Here is a 21,128-nt window from a genome sequence, read left to right on the forward strand (position 1 = left end):
TGAGGCATGAACAGGGCGGACTGGCTGAATGGTGGGGGGAGGTATCATGAACCTTATTTTCCACATGGCCTTGTCAAAAGAAAATGGAGGAAGTTAAGAACTATCCAGGATCCCATTCAGCGATTACTCATCTTGCATCTATGGCTTTTAAATCTGCACAAAGTAGTGATTTAATAACTTAATTCACTAAAAATGTGTATGAAGACAGACTGTATTGCCATTAAGTATATAACCACAGTTCTCCCATATATGGCTTCAGTTAAAGTAAGAAAACATTGACTTTATCCTTCACTGCCATGCTTTGAAACCTAATTTAATATTGAACGTCAGCTTGCAGGTACGTTCCAAGAGAGTCAGGAAGCATATAATTTTCCCATGCAGCGCTCACCCCAACCAGAAGAGCGAACTGCACTGAATAAAGAGACAGAAAGAAGGGGAAAAAGTCTTTGTCTTTGAGCTGCTCTAGTCAGAGTGCTTCATGTGACATATGAGCAAGAGCTCCTTCTTCATAATGTCATGACTCTCCCCAAGAGGAGAAAGACAGATCTCTCCACAGCATGAGATGATAGAGGGATATAGTGTATCATATGCCTGGGAAAGTGTGGGAATGAATCCGAAAGAGGCAGAGAGGAGAGATGTAAAATCCAGAGAATAGAGAGTGTGACGTTTCAGTGGGATTACTGTGATTCCCAGACACTTTTTTTCCTTTAAGGAAAAACATACTGTACATTCCTCAACTGCTAAATAAGCACGCCTGGTGTAACTAACAGGACACACTTAAAAAAGACACCATGTATGTCCATGAAAAGACAGACACCATTTTTCATATTTCAAACAAATTACAGGTAATAACTGGCAGTGGGAAAATTATACTAGTCTGTCCTTTTTTGCTTTTATTTGCAAAATTGAACAGAAAAATGTCTTTGCACAGGCATGTATATGTGTGGAGAAAGAAGAAAAGAAAGAAAGAAAGAAAGAAAGAAAGAAAGAAAGAAAGAACGAGGGGAAGAAAGGAAGGTTGGTTGCCCTTTGAGTGCCCTGTGACCACCCACCCACTCACTCCTGTCTGTCTGGGGATGACGCATCGTCAGCCCCCTCCCTCCACAGCGTCCTTTTCAGCCGCAGCCGCACCCTCCCAGCACAAAAAACAACAAATTACAGCCCTACAAACCACAGTCGAAAAGCTCCCCAGCTCACTGAACCGAAAAACTACTGCAGACATCATCTCTCACCATACAGATGATACAATGGCCTGATCTGTCCCTTTCTTTGAGCACACTCATATTCTGGCACAGCTACGAATAGCAGTTTACCCAGTCGGCGAGACTCAGAATCAGTGGTGAATGCTCATTGAGTCACTTTCACTATGATTCAGTCCCGGTCTGAATTCGACCCACTCCGGGATTTAAAAATGGACGCAGTAACACTTCTGGGTCAACATGCGATCATTTCCATGGTCTTGTCGTCTGATACAGATACACAAATACTCATGACTTGTTTCCAGTGGTGGAGCTTTCCAATTGTTATATTGTAGCTGTGATATATTGTGCAGATTCAGGCTTGTGACACACAGCAGCTTATTACTGGACTCTACACTATATCCCACTGGAGTTTCAGTGGAAGAACTGATCACAAATTATGTCACATTTAATGTAGATCCTAGCATATCTTACTGTTACACTTCCAAACATATTTACTGAAATATCTTTTCTCTATTGTATTTTTTCAGGTCCATCAGCTCATAATCAGTCAATCATCATAGCATACATTTTAGTGTCATTGTAAGTTTGACAGACAGCCAGCAGAGACTCCAGGAAGTCACTGCACCTGGCCAAAAAAATAGTCCCTAGCATAGGCCACTGTAAAATCTCAACTTGTACACTTTGGTATTTTTAAGAGTTTAAACAAATGAGATTTAATGTGTTAATTCTGAGCTTTAGATCTGCTGTTAGGCAGATTTTTCTTCCTTTTGACAGAGGGCAGGCTAGCTGTTTCTAGTCTTTATGCTAAGCTAAGCTAACGTCTCCTGCCTCCAGCTTCACGTTCATTGGAAAAATGAATGAAAGTGGTATCATCCTTCTCACCTAAGTAAGTCCATCTATCCATCCATTAGCTGTACATTTATCCTTTGAGGGTCACGGTGGGGACATTTACCAAGAGGCTGCCACTCTATCCCAGGACCAACATATAGAAAAACAACCATCAACACTCACCTTCACACCTACGTGCAATTTAGAGTCACCAATTAACCCACATGTTTTGGACTGTATAAGGCAGCCCATGCAGGCACAGAGAGAACTCTGAGTTTTCTTGCTATGAGGTGACAGAACTAACCACTAAGTGAACAAGTGTATTAACTCTGGTTTGGTTTTCACCAACTCCAATATCTTCCCCTTTAATTAACGAGTGGTTTGACTAGTGGTTTCTTCACCAGCCACTTGTTAACTTCTGCCTTTGCCTTTTTTCCAGGGCATGTAACATAAACTCAGCTTCTCCACATGAGAGCAGTGAGACTCAACCATATGGCCAACAGTCCAAGCTCAGAAACCAAAACAATGACCTACAAGCTAAAAGCTGCTCAGAGCTACAGAGTCAGGTGTTCATTCTCAGTGGGTTCGGCACTATGAGTGACCCTTCACATCACACAGTCATTTGATTATATCTTATTGTCAAAAGTTTCATTTAATCTAGGCTTAAAAAGTATTTCAATGAGTTACCAAATATCATCTTTCATGACCTGAGAGAACTATGACTAAACACTGACCGAGACCCATAAACTGTATAAACTGTAAACATATGGCGCTAGAGCCACTGTTTAAAAAAGAGAGTAGAGGAATGGCTATCACCGTATGACGTGCTACCCTTTACCATCAGATCCAAACCAGGAAACCGCATCCCCAAATACGCCTACCATCGACTGGCACTGTGAGACCACATACCACACGAAGTGAGAAAGAGCGACGTATGAAGTGGGTCAGACTCCTGCAGCTGAGCCAGACGTTGGGAGTAAATGACATAATCACTGCCTTTTGAAAACACAAACCTGCGTACGCATTCCTCCTCCCCCCACCTCCTGCAGGACTCTCTGTGCTCCGTCAAACCCCCTGAAACTGAGCGGCCTCAGCCTCAGCTATCCAAACAATAGTGCTGCCCTTTTCCAGAGTCCACCACTGTCACCAAAGGCATTCATTACCTCTCACAGTAGGCCTAAAACAACAGTTTGGTAACGTTACAGAAACTGGACGATGTCGAGGAGCAGCCTCCTCCTAAGAAACTGAAGCACCCATTGTCGGGAAGATCAGGATGGATCTTAGTAAAGAGCTTTGCAATTATCCAAATCTAAATCAAACTCTGCCTTGCACAATGTGATTTTTACATGTCATGGAAATATGCGACGCGGTTTTCATAGTTCTTGGGTGGGCACAGATCCAGCGTTACCCTGTCACTCCCCTTGGGCAGAGATGTTTGTGGAAAGAGAGCCAGAGAGTCAGACAGGATCTTGGCATAAATATGGATGATGTCATATAATGACTGTCTAAAAGCCTCGGCTATAGGAACTGGAGGGCAGGCAGGTAGAGGAGTGCTGACAGTGCTCTGCTGAGATTATGTCAGATACCTGCCCTGCGGGATACTCAGCACTCAGCAACTGGAGAGCGTAGCAGGTAATGTCTATAAGCTGCGCACTCTCAGGCCACGGCAGCAGGCAGCGCTGGCAGAGGCCGTGTTATTCTGTTTACCCTGGCTAATCACTACAGCTACAGGGTCCTGCGTGGTGTGGGTGCAGTCCCGAGCGCTCGCATTCCTCTGAGCAGCTTTAAATAACTGCTCCATTTCTCCCCCTCGCTAAGCAAATGGGAGGAGAGTGTTAAAGATGGCAAAGAAGGCTGTTTGTTTGAGCTGGATTCGGTACACTACTCTTGAGCACCAAACACACTTAGGCACACACGCGCATGCAAATATACACACTGTTCCCTTGCGACATTCAAAAAAACACCTCTAATTGCTGCTTTGTTTTCTAAACTTAATTTACTGTGATGCTTTTGAAACCTGTGCAGCCAAAATGCCTTTTTTTCACAGAAAGTAATGACATGGAGGAGTCTGATTGCATGGGAAACTCCAGCTAAGATCATGTGGACTTTTGCTCTGAACGAGTGCGGTGGGGCAACCTTGACAAATGTAAACACAGAAAGAAATTACTGTGGGTTTAACCCTTTTAATAAGCACCCTTCATTTGGGAGTGGTTGCCCTAAATTAAAAATTTTCACACTGTCACTGTATAGCAGGGAGACAGTGTGTTTAATCTGGACACAGCTGTAAATTATACTTGGTTTATCTTCATGGCTGGGTGCTCTTTCTTTTTAAAAGTCTAATCTATTAATACATACATGTTCATATTCTTATAAAATTTCATCTCAGTCAATAAAAGTTGTACATACATAGTGTCCCACTTGTGATAAAAGGTTCACGAAAATGGCAGACCCCAAATAACCCCACGTATTATTTCCCCAGTATGCATAAATAGACAGGGAGAGGTGACAGAATGTGCATCCAAAAATATTAAAACACATCCTTGAAGGTGAGTTGAAGATCAGCCTCTCAAACACACACACACACACACACACAAACACACACAAACACACACACGCACACACACAGAGCACACTTCACCAAAGATAAGAAGCTTTCACGCTACATAAGCTGCGCACGAATGCACACAAGCCTCCCCCAAAAGCATGTGTGTTTGCGTTTGACAGGGTGTGAGCGCAGGAGCCGTGCCCAAACTACGCCTCTGAGCTCAGTCCAACCTGTGGCAAAAATCTGGAGTGCTGCAGGTTTTTTGGTTGCCCCGTGTTAGACCGCCTTCTCCAATGTTTGGCATGAGAGAAAGAAGACTGTGTGGGTGAGAGCAGAGGGCTTTGAGAGGTAAAATAAACTCACCTCCTAAATAGAGAGAAAGCAGAAATGGCCCCGTCTACTGTATTTGACTGACTTGTCATCATTTTCGAGGCTCTCATGGACCTCTGACCCATGCCAAGGGGAAAAAAAAACAAAACAAACCACAGGGCTACTACTGTCACTTTACTCTAAATACAGAACCACATGGGAAATCCTGAAATAGCCATATCCACTACTCATGATGCCCATTTTAGGTGTGACAAGCCCAGACTGGGATATGATAAGCCCACTTCCTGTCCAACATGAGGCCCTGTGTTTTTAGTTATTCCAGAAGAAGACGAGAATCTCGAGCAGCCGGAGCGTCTGGAGTCCCATTAAAGATGAGATGCTGTGGAGATGCAGAGGACAGATGAGGCTCAAAGGCCTGTCTGGGAGCTGAGCTGCTGCTGCTGCCAGTAAGGCTGATAGAAGGGATGCCTCTGTGCTAGCAACAGCAAGGAAAAATTAGACTTGGGTTGATTCTAATTGTAGAGAACATACTTCAGTCAGCGCAAGCAAGGCATGTGTACGGATACTATTTTTAAGCACTTTATTTTGAAAGAATATCTTTGACGGCTACTGAAAACATAACCCTTCCTTTCACAAGCAGACAAAGTGTGAGGCAGGTGCACACGCACAAACAAAAACACCCAATCTCTTCTTCTTCCTATCCTACAATTTACAGCAAGCTTTCAAGTGCTGAGTTAAAAAAAAAAAAAAGTTGGCTGTTGGCTATTTTGTCAGCCAAACACATGGAGATAATTACAAAGGCAGTCTTCATCTGCTGGTAAAAATGTTCAGGTTCAAGAGAGACGTGCAATCGGAGCAGCACGCAAAAGTTCATTGGAGATTTTTACAATTTTGCAATTTACAAAACTTTCTCATACACAATCCCCTCTTCCTCCGTCATCTCTCCTGATTCTCTCTCAGTCTCTAATAAATCCAGCTGTAATAAACAGAACAAGATGCACTCGCTCTTTTATCTCTGACACAAACCGTGACAATGCCTCTGCCTCCACCCCTGCAGAGCCTGATGGCGACTTATACCATGTGGAATTCAAGGAAAAAGGCGTATCGGGCTGTAAATGTCAACTTTTCTCTGCCTGCCAACGTGCCGGGGAAGCTTTCAAGTTTCCCTGCTTTCATCGGTTTTCAGTGTACAAAGAAATATTAGATCTATTAATGACATGTGGATTCCCTGGAGACATATGACCAGATCATATCTGTCACATTTGACCTTTATTTGCAGAGAAGTTTGTATCACGCAGATTTAAATATGTCACGTAAGTGTTCAGCCGTTAATGATAAAGTTTCTTAATCTTATAAGTATGTGGTGTGGGAGTTGTAGTGTAGTGTTGCTTGGGCTCAGAGAACATGTGTAAAATAATGATTACACAGAGAGACTGCTATGATGTATTATGTACACTGTACATTAAATAGACCAGCGCTGAGTCCAACTGCTACTTACTTAACCATAACAGATATTCTATAATCATTGACTGTCTGTCTGACAATGAGGCTCTCTCTCAAATAGGTTATAAAGTACAAAGCTGTGCGTTGCTCAGGTGATTTGTCCTCGTGTACGGCAGACTGAGACGATCTGCTCTGCTGAACATCTGGGTGGTCGTCTGTCTCAGGCTGGGACAGCGTAATCACACACTCCTCAGATCAAACAGGCCATAAATTTACTGTAGATGATTGATATGTATGAATAAACTTTAAAATAATGAAACTTTAAAGTTTCTAAGTAAACAGATCTACTCCAGTATACAGCTAAAACAACTGATAGCAAGTGACAGGGCAAATGTCTAAAGCTTTAATCCATATGTTTATGCTATGAACAAATCAAATGTCTATATGTAATGTGAAAGATGTTGCTCATAGTGATGTGCATTTTAATGTCTTTCAGTTGATTGTTTTGGTTTTTCAGCCCACAGATGCACTGGTTTGGGTCAGTTTCACCAATTCCAGGCTGCCATCTTTGGCAACAAATGTATCGTGAGGAGGAAAGCAGTCTCTGTACCAAACATCATGGCAATCCACCCAATAGCTGTGGAGATATTTCACTCAAAGGACCACAAAGAACCACAAAGGACAACCTCAGAAGAAAAGTCAGGAGATCAGAAAATTCATCAGGATTTATCCTCTGGGCACCATGAATGTCTGTAAGTCATGAACAATGCCGCTAAGAAACATTTGTTGGTTCTACTCTCTTCTATTAAATCTGGAATCTGCTGGTTTTTCTCTGTTTCATATCATAGTAAGTGGAATGCTTTGGGTTTTAGACAACTAGTCAGAGAAAGTAAACAACGTCAAAACAACTCCTTGGAAGCACAAGCCGCTGCCAACGCTGACATGTTCTCCACTATGTTCTCCAGCTGTTTAACCCTGGGATACCAGTCATTTAAATGAAACTCTGTATGTTTTCTTAGTATCTCGGTGGAGCAGACGTGTCTTACGCAAGTTAGAGTTAGTCATCCCCACGTTTCAGTCACTTTATCATATCGACCTGCCTGGTGAAGGTGAAAAAACATTTTCTAAAAATTTTCTCTCTCTATTACTTTCAAAGTTATGCTCATAAAAATGATGTTTAACTCTTGGCAGAAATCCCAGATCCAGATCACCATTAAAATCTGACTGTTTCTTGGCCTGTCCACCAAACTCCAGCCAAATTCAGACACCTACTTTGCTGACTGTGAAAAACCCTGTATTTCTGCACTTGCACGCTCTGACACGAACTACATTTCTTTTGAGGAAAGGTTTGGGTTTGGTTGAGGTTCCCTCGGCCTCGCTGTGCTGACATCACGGCCGCTCAAATATGGAAAAAGTCTTCATATTGTTGCTGCTATAGCCGTGGCTGTTTTAACACGGGAGGGAGAAATTTCCACTTGTCTGCAGCACATTCCAGCCCTGACACTGAACATCACACATCTCCTTTTCCAGGCTGACCCACCATCCCCTGCTGCACAAAGTCGTACAACTCTGCAAGAATCTGTTTTCAGATAAATCCAGGAGACAGGTGACTGTAGAGTACTTTCAGTATCCAGAGCAAATGTGAAGCACCATGAGGTATTCCTGGAATTTAAGATGTCTCTCTTGAATTATTTGACACAGAAGCCCCAAAAACATGACGCAGCACAAGGAAAGTGTAGGAGAGGAGGGAGGCCCGGTGTCCGAGCCAACTTTCTGAGTCTACACGGTGTCAAGAGGAAGAGTACTGTCATTGTGCTACGAGTGTGATTCACTTTACCTCGATTAAATCCAGCCTGCTTACGTCCACATGGGCATACCAAAGAAAACAGCTGGTGGGGCTACATCTGTACAACCAACTACAACTCTGTACTCCGTACTCTCTGTATGGCAAAACTGTGTATGACAACTGCAAGAAGCACCGCGACCATACAACTTAAGACTCAATAGCTTGCTATGATTTATTCTTACTGACTTCCTCGTTGGCTTTCTATGGCCACAGATGAATACAAGTCACTGCCTGAGAGCCATTTTTCATCCAGTATTGCTGTATCTAAGCTTCTCCTTTACAATCCAAACAATGTGTAATCATCCAGAGTGAATGTAGTGGGAAAAGATGGACATTTTAGAGTTAGAAAGATGTGAGTTTTGTGAGAAGTTTCAAGTTGAATGTGCTCTGTTTCTTGTGGGACAAAGGAGAATGGAAAATAGTTCTGGCACCAATGTGATGTCCATGGAAATATGAAGCTGTTGCATCACATACTGCTGCCTCCAAAGTGCTGTTATCATCTATAATTTATTGTTTCAGACTAATACTACTTAATGTATTAATTTGAGAATATGGGGTGTATATCAACCTAAGTTCAGATATGTTGGTGCTGAGACAAAGACAGAAATGACTTGCACAGTTATTTGTGGGACAACACCACTGTCCACCACAGAGACGCCAGCAAGGAGCTGAAGTTCCTTCATCAGTTTTAAACTCACTCTATCCAAGTTCAACATCCCTCGTCTTGCTGAGCGCCTCATTCTCTACACTGACCGGGTAAGGAGGAAAGCGGACCGGCGAGAGCCAGTCCTGGAACGGGGCTGAGACTGACGTAGACTGCGAGACTCCATGTCTCACCACAGCTGATCTGATACAGTGCAGAAAAGCTCCACTCATGCCAACCAGACACTGGAGTCGACGGGGGGAAAAAGTATAAGATCTTAAGAGTGCATTTATATGCTATGTAATGAGCCATGCCTCACTAATTAAAGTGTAATATAGCAACATTTTCCAGCAGTGCAGCAGAGGGTAAACCCACCTCACCTCATCTTAACCACCTATTTATTTTGCAAAGCAGAGTTTATACCCACTAAACATAAATCTTAATGGTGGATATCAGTAGCTGGTGTTACACTGACGTACGACATACAGAGGATAGGACTTTTTAAGGAAATAAAGGCATTAATGAATGAGATATACTTGATATTTGTTTATAATAGTTATTGTTTGGGTTGTGATAATCACTCACAGGAAGTCATAGTTTCTATGTTGACAGTTTAAACAAAGGCGGTCTAGGTACAAAGGACATTTACTCACGCTGTCCTCATTCTGTGACACAGTATTTATACTCCTCTTGATTATTTCTATTGTTAGACATTTGATTTTACTCCACTACACTACACAGAGGTCAAACCTGTACTTTTTACTCACCTCCGCATAACTGATCTGACAGCTGTGGTAACTTTGCAGGTAAAGCTTTTACATAAGAAACATACAGTATAACCTTCAAGCCTTCAAATTAACACTGAAACACACACACACACACACACACTGCTTTGTAACAACAGCACGAGCGGGGTAAATAAGTCCCATTCTAAGCATTTTATGCAGCTTCACAATGATATTATTGTCTAAATTAACAATTTGAAGCCTTTATTCTCCCAGAAAAATGTCTGAAATACTACTAAGAAGTAGATTTACAGTGACAATGGGTTGTTAAAGGATTTTCTGATTATCCTGAAGTGTAACTTTTTTCATACCAAGTGATATTCACAGATACCTCCACAAAAAGTCATTTTATGAGCACCCACACAGGCCTCTCCGCACCTCTGCAGGGGAGGAAAAAATTATAAACCCCGAGGTCAGGGCAGCGGTATTAGTTAATCACAGCGGCCTAATTATATCCCCTCATAAATAAACGGCATTGTTTTTTTTTTTGTTTTTTTTTTTTTTGTTATTGGAGCCAGTGGCCGCCTCTAGTCGTCACTCACCGACCCTGAAGCCCTGTCCGATGAGAGTGTCGGCCGCCTGCCCGTTCTCCGCGATCAGCGTGGTGTTGTTGCCCTGCTCGCACGTATCCTGACACTGTCCCTTCAGGCAGATCCGCTTGCAGATGAGAGGAGCGATGACCACCTTGAAGCGCTCCCGTGTGGAGGAGCGCTCCGTGCACCACACCAGCCTGTGGACGCTCAGCCAGATGACAAGCAGATGGGCGATCAGAGAGGGCATCCTGGCATCCTTCACTGCCCTCCACAGAGACCCGGGGACATTAAAATCACAAGCCGAGGGGGGTTCAGCTCCAGCTCCGAGGCGCCCGCTTTGTTAGCCGAGGCAGATTTTTGACGTCTCATACGGCGGAGGAAAGAAAAAGCGCGTCCTCCCTCCTGTTTTCTCTCCTTAAGGAAAAAGAGGGGGGGGGGGGATCACTTCCCTCGCGTGCCCGAGTGATCCGTCTGTAAAAACGACACGTTTGGCATCTTGGGAAGTGTGTTGCTGCTCTCTTTGCTGTTGTTTGAAAAAGTTTTGTGTATGTGTGTGTGTTTGTGTGCGTGTGTGTGCGTGTGGCTCTTCCTTCTTCTTCTGCTTCTTCTTCTCGCCTGTTGCTCTGGAGAGTTTGGAGTTTGGAGTGCGTATGTGGGCTTGGGAGAGAGAGAAAGAAGGGAGGAGAGGGAGAGGGAGGAGAGGAGAGGAGGAGAAGGGGTGAGCCAACCCTCTCTGGAGAAACCTGGCGGCGGGCCAGCCAGGCGGCGCAGGAGCAAAAGCTTAAAGTGGTTTCCTTGTTGGTTATTTCTCCCTAACACCCCCCCCCCCATCCTCTCTTCTTCTCTATCCTCTGCTGCCTCCCCCCACTGCTGCACCCTCACCCTCACTCTGCAAATCATAGCTTCACAGCTGTGTGTGTCACTCTGATAATAATAATAATAATACTAAAAAACACTGACATACAACACATTGCTGTCTACACCTTTGTGTCTGATGAGAGTATATGAGGTGTGAAAATACAAAGTGTGAGCATGTGACTGAGCTCTGGACACTGAGAAATCAACAACCCCCCCTTCTCTCCCTGAGGTTACATTACTGCATCTCTGCTCAGCTTCCAGAAAAAAATACACCATCGCTTCAGTTGGTTCACTGTTGACACTCAACCTCCAGTGAGTGCAAGTGTCAGACGTGTGTAGACATTGTATGTGGGTCATCGGGGTCAGGCTGAGGTTAGTACGCTTGTAAGGATGGAGCAAGTTGGACATTACATTTCTGTCTCTTAATAGCTGAATATTTCACGTAAATAGTTCAGATAAATCAGTGGAGATGTGAACACTGTGTGACATCAGTGCTGCAGCTTTACAGAGGTGTGATTTCTTTTGATCACATTCTGTAAACACAGTGTTTATCTGATCTCACACTTCAGATATCAGCTTCACACTCTGACACACACCACACCAAACCACAACAAGTACACGCGGGGCCCTTTTTTACCATGTCTAAGTGATCTCATTTGTGTATAATGACAGACAGTCCACTACTCACATGCTTTATTTATAAACACTCGATGTAAAGTAACAGTTCTGCATTTAGTTCTTTTTCTCTAAATAAAAGTTTGAAGCAGGTAAACCTATGCACTAACTAAAGGAAGAAGCTGTAATTCTGAAAAAAGTTCTTCTGCCCAGTGTGACTATGAAAAAAAGAAATGCTTCATTATTGTAGGTGATGTTAATACTCCATATACTGTTGGTTAGTTTAAACTCCAGCTGTGCACTATGAGTTTCCTGTGTGTTTGTCAGTAACTAATTGCTAGGGAACTTTAATGAAGTAAAAAGTAAAAAAAAAAACTATACATATACATATATATATATATATATATATATATATATATATATATATATATATATATATATATATATATATATATAAACTATACATATATATATATATATATATATATATATATATATATATATATATATATATATATATATATATATATATATATATATATATATGTATATGTATATATATAGTTTTTTTTTTTACTTTTTACTTCATTAAAGTTCCCTAGCAATTAGTTACTGACAAACACACAGGAAACTCATAGTGCACAGCTGGAGTTTAAACTAACCAACAGTATATGGAGTATTAACATCACCTACAATAATATATATATATATATATATATATATATATATGTATATGTATATGTATATATATGAATTGGCAGAAGCAACTATAAGAACTGTTATTAAGTACTGTGCATGACAGCTGTAACAAATTACAGATTTCTGTTGTTGCGATCAGTGCATGTGACCAAATAATATCAAGCCCTGCCTCTGTCCACTCTGAATTAAAACAGGCTGCAGCTCAGCAGTGAAACCTCATTTCATTCCTGCTATACACTGAACTGTGACTGTCATGCCTGGGAAAAGTGAACGCGCTAAAAAAATATGTTAAGTTGCACCACTGTAAGGATCTCGTGAGCCAGCCGGTGTTTGGGGGGGTCACACGGGCACGGGGTGAAAAGTGAGAAAGAGACAAAGACAGTTGAGTCACTTCCTCTCCAAAGAAAAAAGTGAGTGTTTACTTTCAGTCGCTGAGGAAATGACTGCATGGGCCTGCAGAGAGTTCACAGGCCGTTCTCACATTTCTCTCTGCCGCTCGCCGTCACTGCATCAATGGTTGCCAACACACACACACACACACACACACACACACACACACACACACACAATGCAAATACATCACAGGTCACAAATAAACCCTGAGTATTATTAGTAGCCTGCAATCTAATTACTTCCCTTGTGAAAACTGAAACCTTAGCGTCACTCATTCCACTGGACAATAAAGACAAACAGAAACAAATAACTGTACTACACAACAGTTATTTGTTGTGTAGTACAGTTAATCCCCACAAAGAGGGATTAAAACCTCTTTCAATCTTTTACTTAAAGTAAAAGTATCAATACCTCAAGATAAAAACACTTAATTACAAGTAAAACTGTTACTGGATTAAAATTGACCAGCGAAATGTACCTAAAGTATCATAAATAAAAGTACTCTCAATGTAGATGCATTCTTACAGATGCATTGACATGTAACCAGCAGGGGAGATTAATGTTGTAACTGGTCAGGTTATAAAACTATTACAGGTATAAAACTAATTTCCACATATTGCAGGGTAATTATTAATTTATTATTCACAATATTTTCTATCAACCAGTATTTTTAGAATATAAATTTAAGTAGTCACAAATTTAGTTAAGCAGAAGTATAAAGAATCTCAGCATTGTACTTGCACTTGAGTATACACCTATATGTATGTATATATATATGAATGTAATTTATATATATTAATTTATATCTATTTATAGGTTATTGAGAAACATATCAATAAGCATGTGAATAAAAACCATCAGATACCAAGTCTAAACTTAGAGCAGGTGAACTATAGTCTTATACCCTGCACACAGGTTACTGCAGGCAAAGAATATTTTGCAGTTGTATTTTCTGCAAGGCTTCCTTTCTTCCTTGCCGTCTGATGTCACCAAAATAGCTGTTGTGTGACTTGCATAAATGCATCTTTCTCTCATTAACCACAGAGGTGCCTCGCTGTGTCGTTCTTCATCAAGTGCTCAGCACTGTGTGAACTTCCACCGATGCATTTGGGGGAAATATTGTGTTTCAGTGCTCGCCACGGCACTTGCTTCAACTTGATGTCAAAACTCCAATTTGTGGTCTGTTTTGTCGAAACAAGTTTGAATCTCTCCACTTCAGTCTCTGGTTACTTTAATTCAGTTTTGGTGCAGTGAGTGAAATCCGTTTATGGGCATGTAACTTTTAGGTAAACAAAATCCGAGCCTATAACGCCCACTGGGTCTCAGTATAGGTCAAAGAAACAGTGGTTTATTATATTCCTGTCAGATTAGCAACATGTAATTAAGCAGCTTCAGAAGTTTCTGCAGCACTTCCTGTTCCTCTGAGACAACAAAAACATTACAGCAATAAGAACCATCACCATATTCATGTCTTTTACTGTTAATTAAACAGTTTGAGGAGGTAAGAATATAAAATATGTGACCTTAGATGAGGAGCATGAGTTGACTTGAGCTTCAAAAGGGAACAATCCACAAGTTCAGTCAGACTGAATGGATAATTTACTGGCAAACTGTGTACAATATAATCACTGATGTTAATAGATGCACTTCTTTTTTATTGAGGAGAGCACACATAATGTCTTAAAGAAAACTGCTGTAACACTGTATATTAATGATGCTCATTTAAACATAATAAATAAATTATTTACTTCTATCTTCTAGATGTACTATACCTATACCTGTAACAGTATTTCATGTTAAAGCACTCTGGGAAAGACCAGAATGATGTGATGGCATGAAACCATTCCTCCACCATATTCATACAGAGCGTGCAGTGAATGGATGATTCATTTAACCAAGTGAATTAAGTACAGTATGCTTGTGAATCAACACGTCCTGGAATTGTAAACCACCTGGATTTAAACCATAATGAGTCTGACCTATCTTAGAGGGATATAATCAGGAGATAATTTAGTCAGCGCTGTATTAAACATCAAAGAAACTGACCTTCGACACTATGGAGGAACTTGCAAATTAAAATAAAACCATGAAGATCCTGTATGGAAGTTTGCAACATATGTACTTTTTGAAATGTGAAAGAAAACCGGAGAATGTGAAATGTCAGCAACACTACAGCATGACATAAAACTATTGGTAATATGGATGAAATGCAGCTATACGTTTAAGTCTTTTACAGTTACATCGGACCTGTTAAGCTTCTGTAATCACACCTAAAGCCACCTCAAATAGCAGTTTGTGTGTATGAACACAGCTGTCATTGAGAGAAGAGTAGGGTGTGATTTGGGATCTGTCTTTGGGCGTGTCCGCAGCACCTACACAGTCTGTTTGGCAATGTTTCAGATGGTGTGGAAACTCTCCTCCAGGGTTAATGTGGTTTTCCTGCCATGATACATTGATATAAAGTGACTGAAGTAATAATGCAGGGATAAACAGACGGGATGATCTATAATTAGGATATACCTGTGGCTTGGGGGCAGATTGCCACACTGCTAGATTATTTTATTGTGGTTTTTTATTTTTTATTTGGTCTCAAAAACCTTTATGGTAAATGTAATCAGTAATTATCATCTGAGTATTTTTGGCTAAAAGCACACAAACTCATTATTTTATCCACTGAATAAAGAGCCACAGAGAGAAAAGGCATACAAACAAGGCCCTTTAATATAGTAACATTTACAGTAGATAACAGGATGAATGTGATGTGAGGGAATATATTTTGAACACAGAAACTTAAAAAAGTAATTCATTTCACATTTAACACTGACCTGTTAAAGAAGAATGCCATCTCAGTTTAAATCTACATGCAAAGCCCCCCCGCCCTCCTGTATGTAATACAAAAAACAATAAATATGATTATCTGGGGCAAAGACTACCTTGGCAAATTGTATTCTGGGTATACAGTGACATATATTTTACATTTTGAGTGCCTTGTAAAATGGGTTACACTTGTAAATGTACATAGAGATCATTATAGTAGTATACATGGTAAATGACACCAGAGACCTAGAGTATAGCTCAGAGGGCTGAGAAGATTAATGCTCTGCTGTTAAACCTGACACATCAGTCGTGTCATCAGGAAGAACATCAGGGAGAGATTTAATAAGAGTTTATATATTTACATTGTATGTTAGCATACTGATGGTTACAAAGCACGTTACGTTTCTTAAAAAAAAAAAAACAAAAAGAAGAAGAACCAAAAAAAAAAGAAGTCATTGTTGCACATTAACTTTTCCACAAATGTTAACCCTTATTAAACCAGGTAAAATGGCTAAAACTACATCCTTATTTACAGAAACACCAGGGAGGCATCATTGCTAGCGGAGGGGAACAAATATGCACATGCAAGCACCAAAGTCTGTCCGCTAGTAATTGCTAGTAACTGGCTGGTAACAATAATATAAGTCCAGACAAGTAAAAGGCTTTCTAGACATAAAGTAGCAGCTTGAAAGTAAAAAAACCAAAAACAAAACAAAAAAACAACAAAAAAACAAAAAAAAAAAACAAAAACGGAATGTTAAGATATGGTCTGTAAGAGAAACAGTGTTTAAGCTCTGGGTGCATGTTTATGTCCTTTCTGTCTTCAAACAACCCTGTGTGTTTTGGTGAGAAAAATAAAACTCACACTGTTATCTTCAAACTTTGATAGTCTTGAGAAAGATAACTTCAGCTTGACAAAACATTACAGTTGTGTAACTGATGAGGGCTCTGCAGTCAGAAGAGGAGATAAGACGGAGCAGAGGAAGAGGAAAACTGGTTCATGCCTCATCAAGCCACACACCCATGATGACAGTGTAAATTCAGTCAAAGTCTAACCAGTTATATAAACTGGGAATCATTTTTGTTTGTTTTAATTTGGTATTTTTACAGTTATTAATCATTACTTGAGAATAATGGTGACATCTGTGGCATCACAGTAATATTCAAAAATGTGCTTTTGGTCTTATATAAGCATTAAAATGTGACTGCATCCACCTACAATCTGACTTTTTCAGCACATCATCTTAATTATCAGTCAAAGAAATCAGATGATGATGAGTAAACCAAAAAAGGAGGATGAGTCCTGAGGTAGAGCTGGGAGACATATCAATATGATGTCTATTTTATAACAGAAGCCATGGTATCATGCATCGATATTGACAGAGTTTAAATGTTTGATTTTCCTTATCTTAAAGGATCCATGTGGAAAAGATCGAATTTTCAGACAAACTTTAATTTGCTGTTCCAGCTGAGTGAAATGGGAATGTCCCCCTTGATGTTGTTGGTCAGCTTCTGTTGTAGATTGATAAAGACTATCTGAAAGCACTAATGGCACAGAGACCCAAACACAAACACTTTATCAAAGAAATGAACGATAATATTGTGATATTTGGTTTAGTCAGAAATGCACAGCTACACAACGTACATGTTGTCCTACACATGAAGCATGAACCAGCGCTGTGTATCTATTTCTGTTTACTGTATTTTTGCAGCTCGGTGTGTTGCCAAAAGCTTTTAGAGACCCACGACTCGAATGGTAACAGTTTGTCCTGACTAATATCCAGGTGGGGGCGATCTTAAACAGCAGCAGCAGTGACTCAGTTGATGGTTGAGTGAATGTTCAAGGCATTTTTACATTTTTAAAGTGGAGAAACAGATCTTATCCACTTCTCCCATCAATCTCTAAAATTCTTGCTGGGAAGCCGAAGCAAATCAGCAACTCCCTGTGCCAAGAACAACCTGTGTGCTACTGCTACTGCTGCTGCTGCTTGATGAATGATAGGAAAAAAATACTTGCTGACATGAAAACATGAAAATGTCACATATGAACACAACTCAAAGGCTAGGGTTATATGTAGCCTGATTCTTCACTCTACCACATGGAACAGAGATGACCTTTTCCATCATGTTAAACTACAGGAACACCTTATCCCATGTTTTATGGTAAGATGACCAGTCGACAGTTACTCCACCTACACACAGTCCACAACTGAGCTGTCGTCTTCCTCTGCTCCCCACTCCCCAAACCTCATCTGTGGGGACGGAGCTGCTGGATGGAGGTTGTTTATGTCATCCATGGCGTCTGGGTCTGTGTCATCACTGGCGCCGATTCCCATGTGACCACCTTCCTCCCGGTGCGTGCGGATGTGTTTCCGCAGCGCCGCGGGCTCCTTGAAGCTGCGGTTGCAGAAGGGGCAGCAGCACGGCCTCTCTCCGGTGTGGATGAGCTGGTGGTGTTTGAGGTGCTGCAGGCGGCTCAGGCGCTTCCCACAGATGGCACACACGTACGGTTTCTCTCCGGTGTGCGTGCGCCTGTGCTTGCGCAAACCGTCCAAGTGGCGGAAACAGTTCCCGCACTCAGAGCAAGAGTACGGCTTCTCACCTGTGTGTATGCGCAGGTGGGTTTTGAGAGCCCCCGACTCGCGGAAGCGGCGGCCGCAGACCCCGCACGGGTAGGGCTTCTCTCCCGTGTGGATGCGGATGTGCTTCTTCAGGCTGGAGATCAAGCGGAAGGTCTTTCCGCACTCTAGGCAGTGGTGAGGCCGATCAGAGGGCTCACCTGCCGTGTCAGGGGCCGAGGGTCCCGCCGAGTCCTCCGCTCTGCCCGGTGAGACGCTGTCTCCTCTCCCTGTTCCAGAAGTCCTAGCCAACCCTTTCTGTCCATCAAGCCCGCCCTGCTGCAAGGCACCGCTGCACTCTCGCACAGGCCTCTGGTGCCGCAGGGGGTGAGTAAAGGAGCGCTGAGAACCTCCCTCTCCGACTTGAACGTAACTGAGGTCACCCACGTTGTGAGACGACCGCTCTCCATCCCCGACTCTGCCGTCATTACGCAACCCAGACTCCTTCCTGCCGGACTGAGCAGAGCCTGAACCCAGTCCCTGCTCTTCTTTAATCTCAAACCTAGACGCTCCACCTGGTCCCTGACTCTGCCTGTCATCTAAAGAGAAACATGCAGAGATGGTTAACACTGAACCGTTACTACACTAAAACAAAGAAATGAATCCTTGCATCAACTTAGATGAAGTTGCTGATGACACACTGTGTATTTACCTGGCCTGCTGGAATCGGAGCACATGTGAGATGTGCTGGATGTAAAGGAATCCAGAGTGTGATTAGTCACAGAGCCATCTGGTTGGATTGAAAGTTGGCACATTTTGTAGTCATCTCTCGGCTCAAACCCGTGAAGCGACTCATCCACAGATCCGCCGAGACCCAAGTCTACACCGGCTCCGTTCACATTTCGTTGGTTCTGGTGGTCCCGATCCAAGCCTGAGGTCAGTGAGGCCATGGAAGACAGCGATGGGGCGAAAACTGACTGACTAATCGTCTGAGGGCCCGAATACGAGATCTGCAGCTGATCAATGAGCTTCTGAGCGCTGCACAGACACTCCTGTAAAGTCTTCAGCTCCCTCTCTGACACCTCAAGACGCACTTTGAGCCTCTCGTTCTCCTGCTCCTTGTGCAGCAGCTCTTGTTGCGTCTCGTTGAGCACAAGCACCACTTCGCCCAGCAGAGTGTCCACTGCGGCGGACATGGCAGTCTGAATGGTCGGAGCCAGGCGCGATTTCAGCGACGTTACGGTCATGTTGCCCTGCGAAGCTCCGTACCCAGACTTGTCTGTTTTCCGATCATAACAGGACTCTGCCCCGGTCCTGTCGGGAATGTTGATTATACTTTGTTTACGATTTCCAGTGTGGACCGAGCCGCTGCCGCTACTTGACGGGGAGGAATCCATGCTACCAGCATAGCCTGTCCTCCTGGAAGTCATGATTTTTATGCACTTAGCTAACGTTTACTGGCTATGTTAACGTTTACTGTGCGACTAAAAACAGCCCAAATTTCTAACGGGCTGTGTTATTAACGAGGGTTTGGTTGTTTTTGTTGGCTAGGAAGCGTTACCAGTTACATTTGTCTCGTTAGCGGTTTATCTGGCGTCGCTGACAAAAACACTGCACTGTTAAAACTCTTGGACGCGACTCTTCGCTGGGCCTGGCTCCGCTCGCTAACATTAGCCCGCTAGCTTTAAAACAAACAACGCCAGTCGGTGAAAAGACGCACTCTTGCAAACACCGTGTCTCTGCAGGAGGTGTGTGCTGATGGCCTTTAACTGCGTCACTCAAGTCCAGACATTATTATTCAAACACTGTGATACCACGGCCCGCAGCGGCGACTCACCCATCTCCAGCGTCTGTCTGCAGGACTGCACTGTACTCTACTGTACACAGGCCTGTCGCACTGAAATGATGTAAACAAAGCTGGAGCTCACGGGTTGTTTTTGCCCTGAGTATTGACTTGAAGGAGGTTACAGTCCCTCTGCTGGCGTTTGATCCAAAGGAAAAAAGTCAAGTCTCTGTCTCTGTCCCTTCACCTGAACTTAACCTAACCTAACCTAACTTATCGCTGAGTCGAATATAATCCTAGGTTTTTCTTTAATTAAATTACCTTATTCATACCAACTAGGCATATTATGTATGCCTTGCACATTAATTAAGTAGACACAGCATTCGCACTTGCTGATCTACTTTCCTCCTAATATGGTCAGATGGCATATACTACTGTACATACAACACCTAATCTGATCTTTTCTGTTCGCATTTTTCACAATATTTTTTTTTCTGACACAAGTTGGGGAAATGGACAAATTCATTTTCATTAATTAAATTCATTCTTCTCATATTCAGTCAGATTAGTCTTCTCCAGTTGGACAAGAACATGGGCAAATACACATTTTATGATACAAAAAATGGACTGATCTCTCAGAGTGAGAAATACATTTCCTGTCTCTGTTTTTCCTTTTAAAGATTACTATTAAATCAGTATGGACAACTGTCATATGAGTGGTTATGAAGGACTCCATTAATTTATGGCTGGACAATAAAAACAGGAATGATTAAAACGTTTTGACCAAATTATTAGTTCTTGTATTATTTGCTATTACAATAAAAACATGGATTTATAAAATGATTCAAACAGGAATACATGAAAGGACCAATGAATCAGTTAAATTAATGATACTGTGATCCTCCATATGCCAGCTCTTTCTTTGATGGTTTATATATAGGTGTCATTTCTGCTTTTCTCTGCAGCATATTGGCTTTTGTATCATGTTTAATACAAAATTATCACTGCAGTTTATATTGCACAATTAAATAACATCTTAATTAGCATAATGTTTAGGTTTAGTGATCTCTGGAGAGCTCCTGGTAGTTACTTTGTTTTATTCAAGCCTGACTCCAGGTCTGACAAATGTATTTATTAGAGAGGTAGGAGTTGAGTCCATGCACAAGTGTGATACACAGCCTGTTTCTCAGCCTGCAAGTCAAGACTCGTGGTCAACTGTGATTCAAACTCCACGGTAGCACAGCAGCCAT

The 21,128-nt window shown here is 42.0% G+C and overlaps 2 protein-coding genes across 5 annotated transcripts in view; both read right to left on the reverse strand.

Moving 5' to 3' along the window:
• ltbp3 (latent transforming growth factor beta binding protein 3) overlaps positions 1–10,829 on the reverse strand; it is a 32,430-nt gene extending 21,601 nt beyond the window's left edge. For all 4 annotated transcript variants that reach the window (XM_018692286.2, XM_051078473.1, XM_018692287.2 and 1 more), the window contains exon 1: positions 10,165–10,829. In XM_018692286.2, the coding sequence (XP_018547802.1) occupies positions 10,165–10,402 (238 nt within the window). In that variant the 5' untranslated portion in view covers positions 10,403–10,829. The remainder of the gene's footprint in view (positions 1–10,164) is intronic.
• Positions 10,830–15,423: 4,594 nt separating this feature from the next.
• si:ch1073-224n8.1 (zinc finger protein 16-like) lies at positions 15,424–19,994 on the reverse strand. Its single transcript, XM_018692565.2, has 2 exons — positions 18,808–19,994; positions 15,424–18,694 (listed from the first exon to the last, which is right to left on the reverse strand). The coding sequence occupies exons 1-2, from the start codon at positions 19,523–19,525 to the stop codon at positions 17,730–17,732; spliced, it is 1,683 nt and encodes a 560-aa protein (XP_018548081.1). The 5' UTR covers positions 19,526–19,994; the 3' UTR covers positions 15,424–17,729.
• Positions 19,995–21,128: the final 1,134 nt, after the last annotated feature.

Source organism: Lates calcarifer, linkage group LG20 (genome assembly GCF_001640805.2).
Source record: "Lates calcarifer isolate ASB-BC8 linkage group LG20, TLL_Latcal_v3, whole genome shotgun sequence".
In the NCBI taxonomy this organism is placed as follows: Eukaryota; Metazoa; Chordata; class Actinopteri; family Centropomidae; genus Lates; species Lates calcarifer.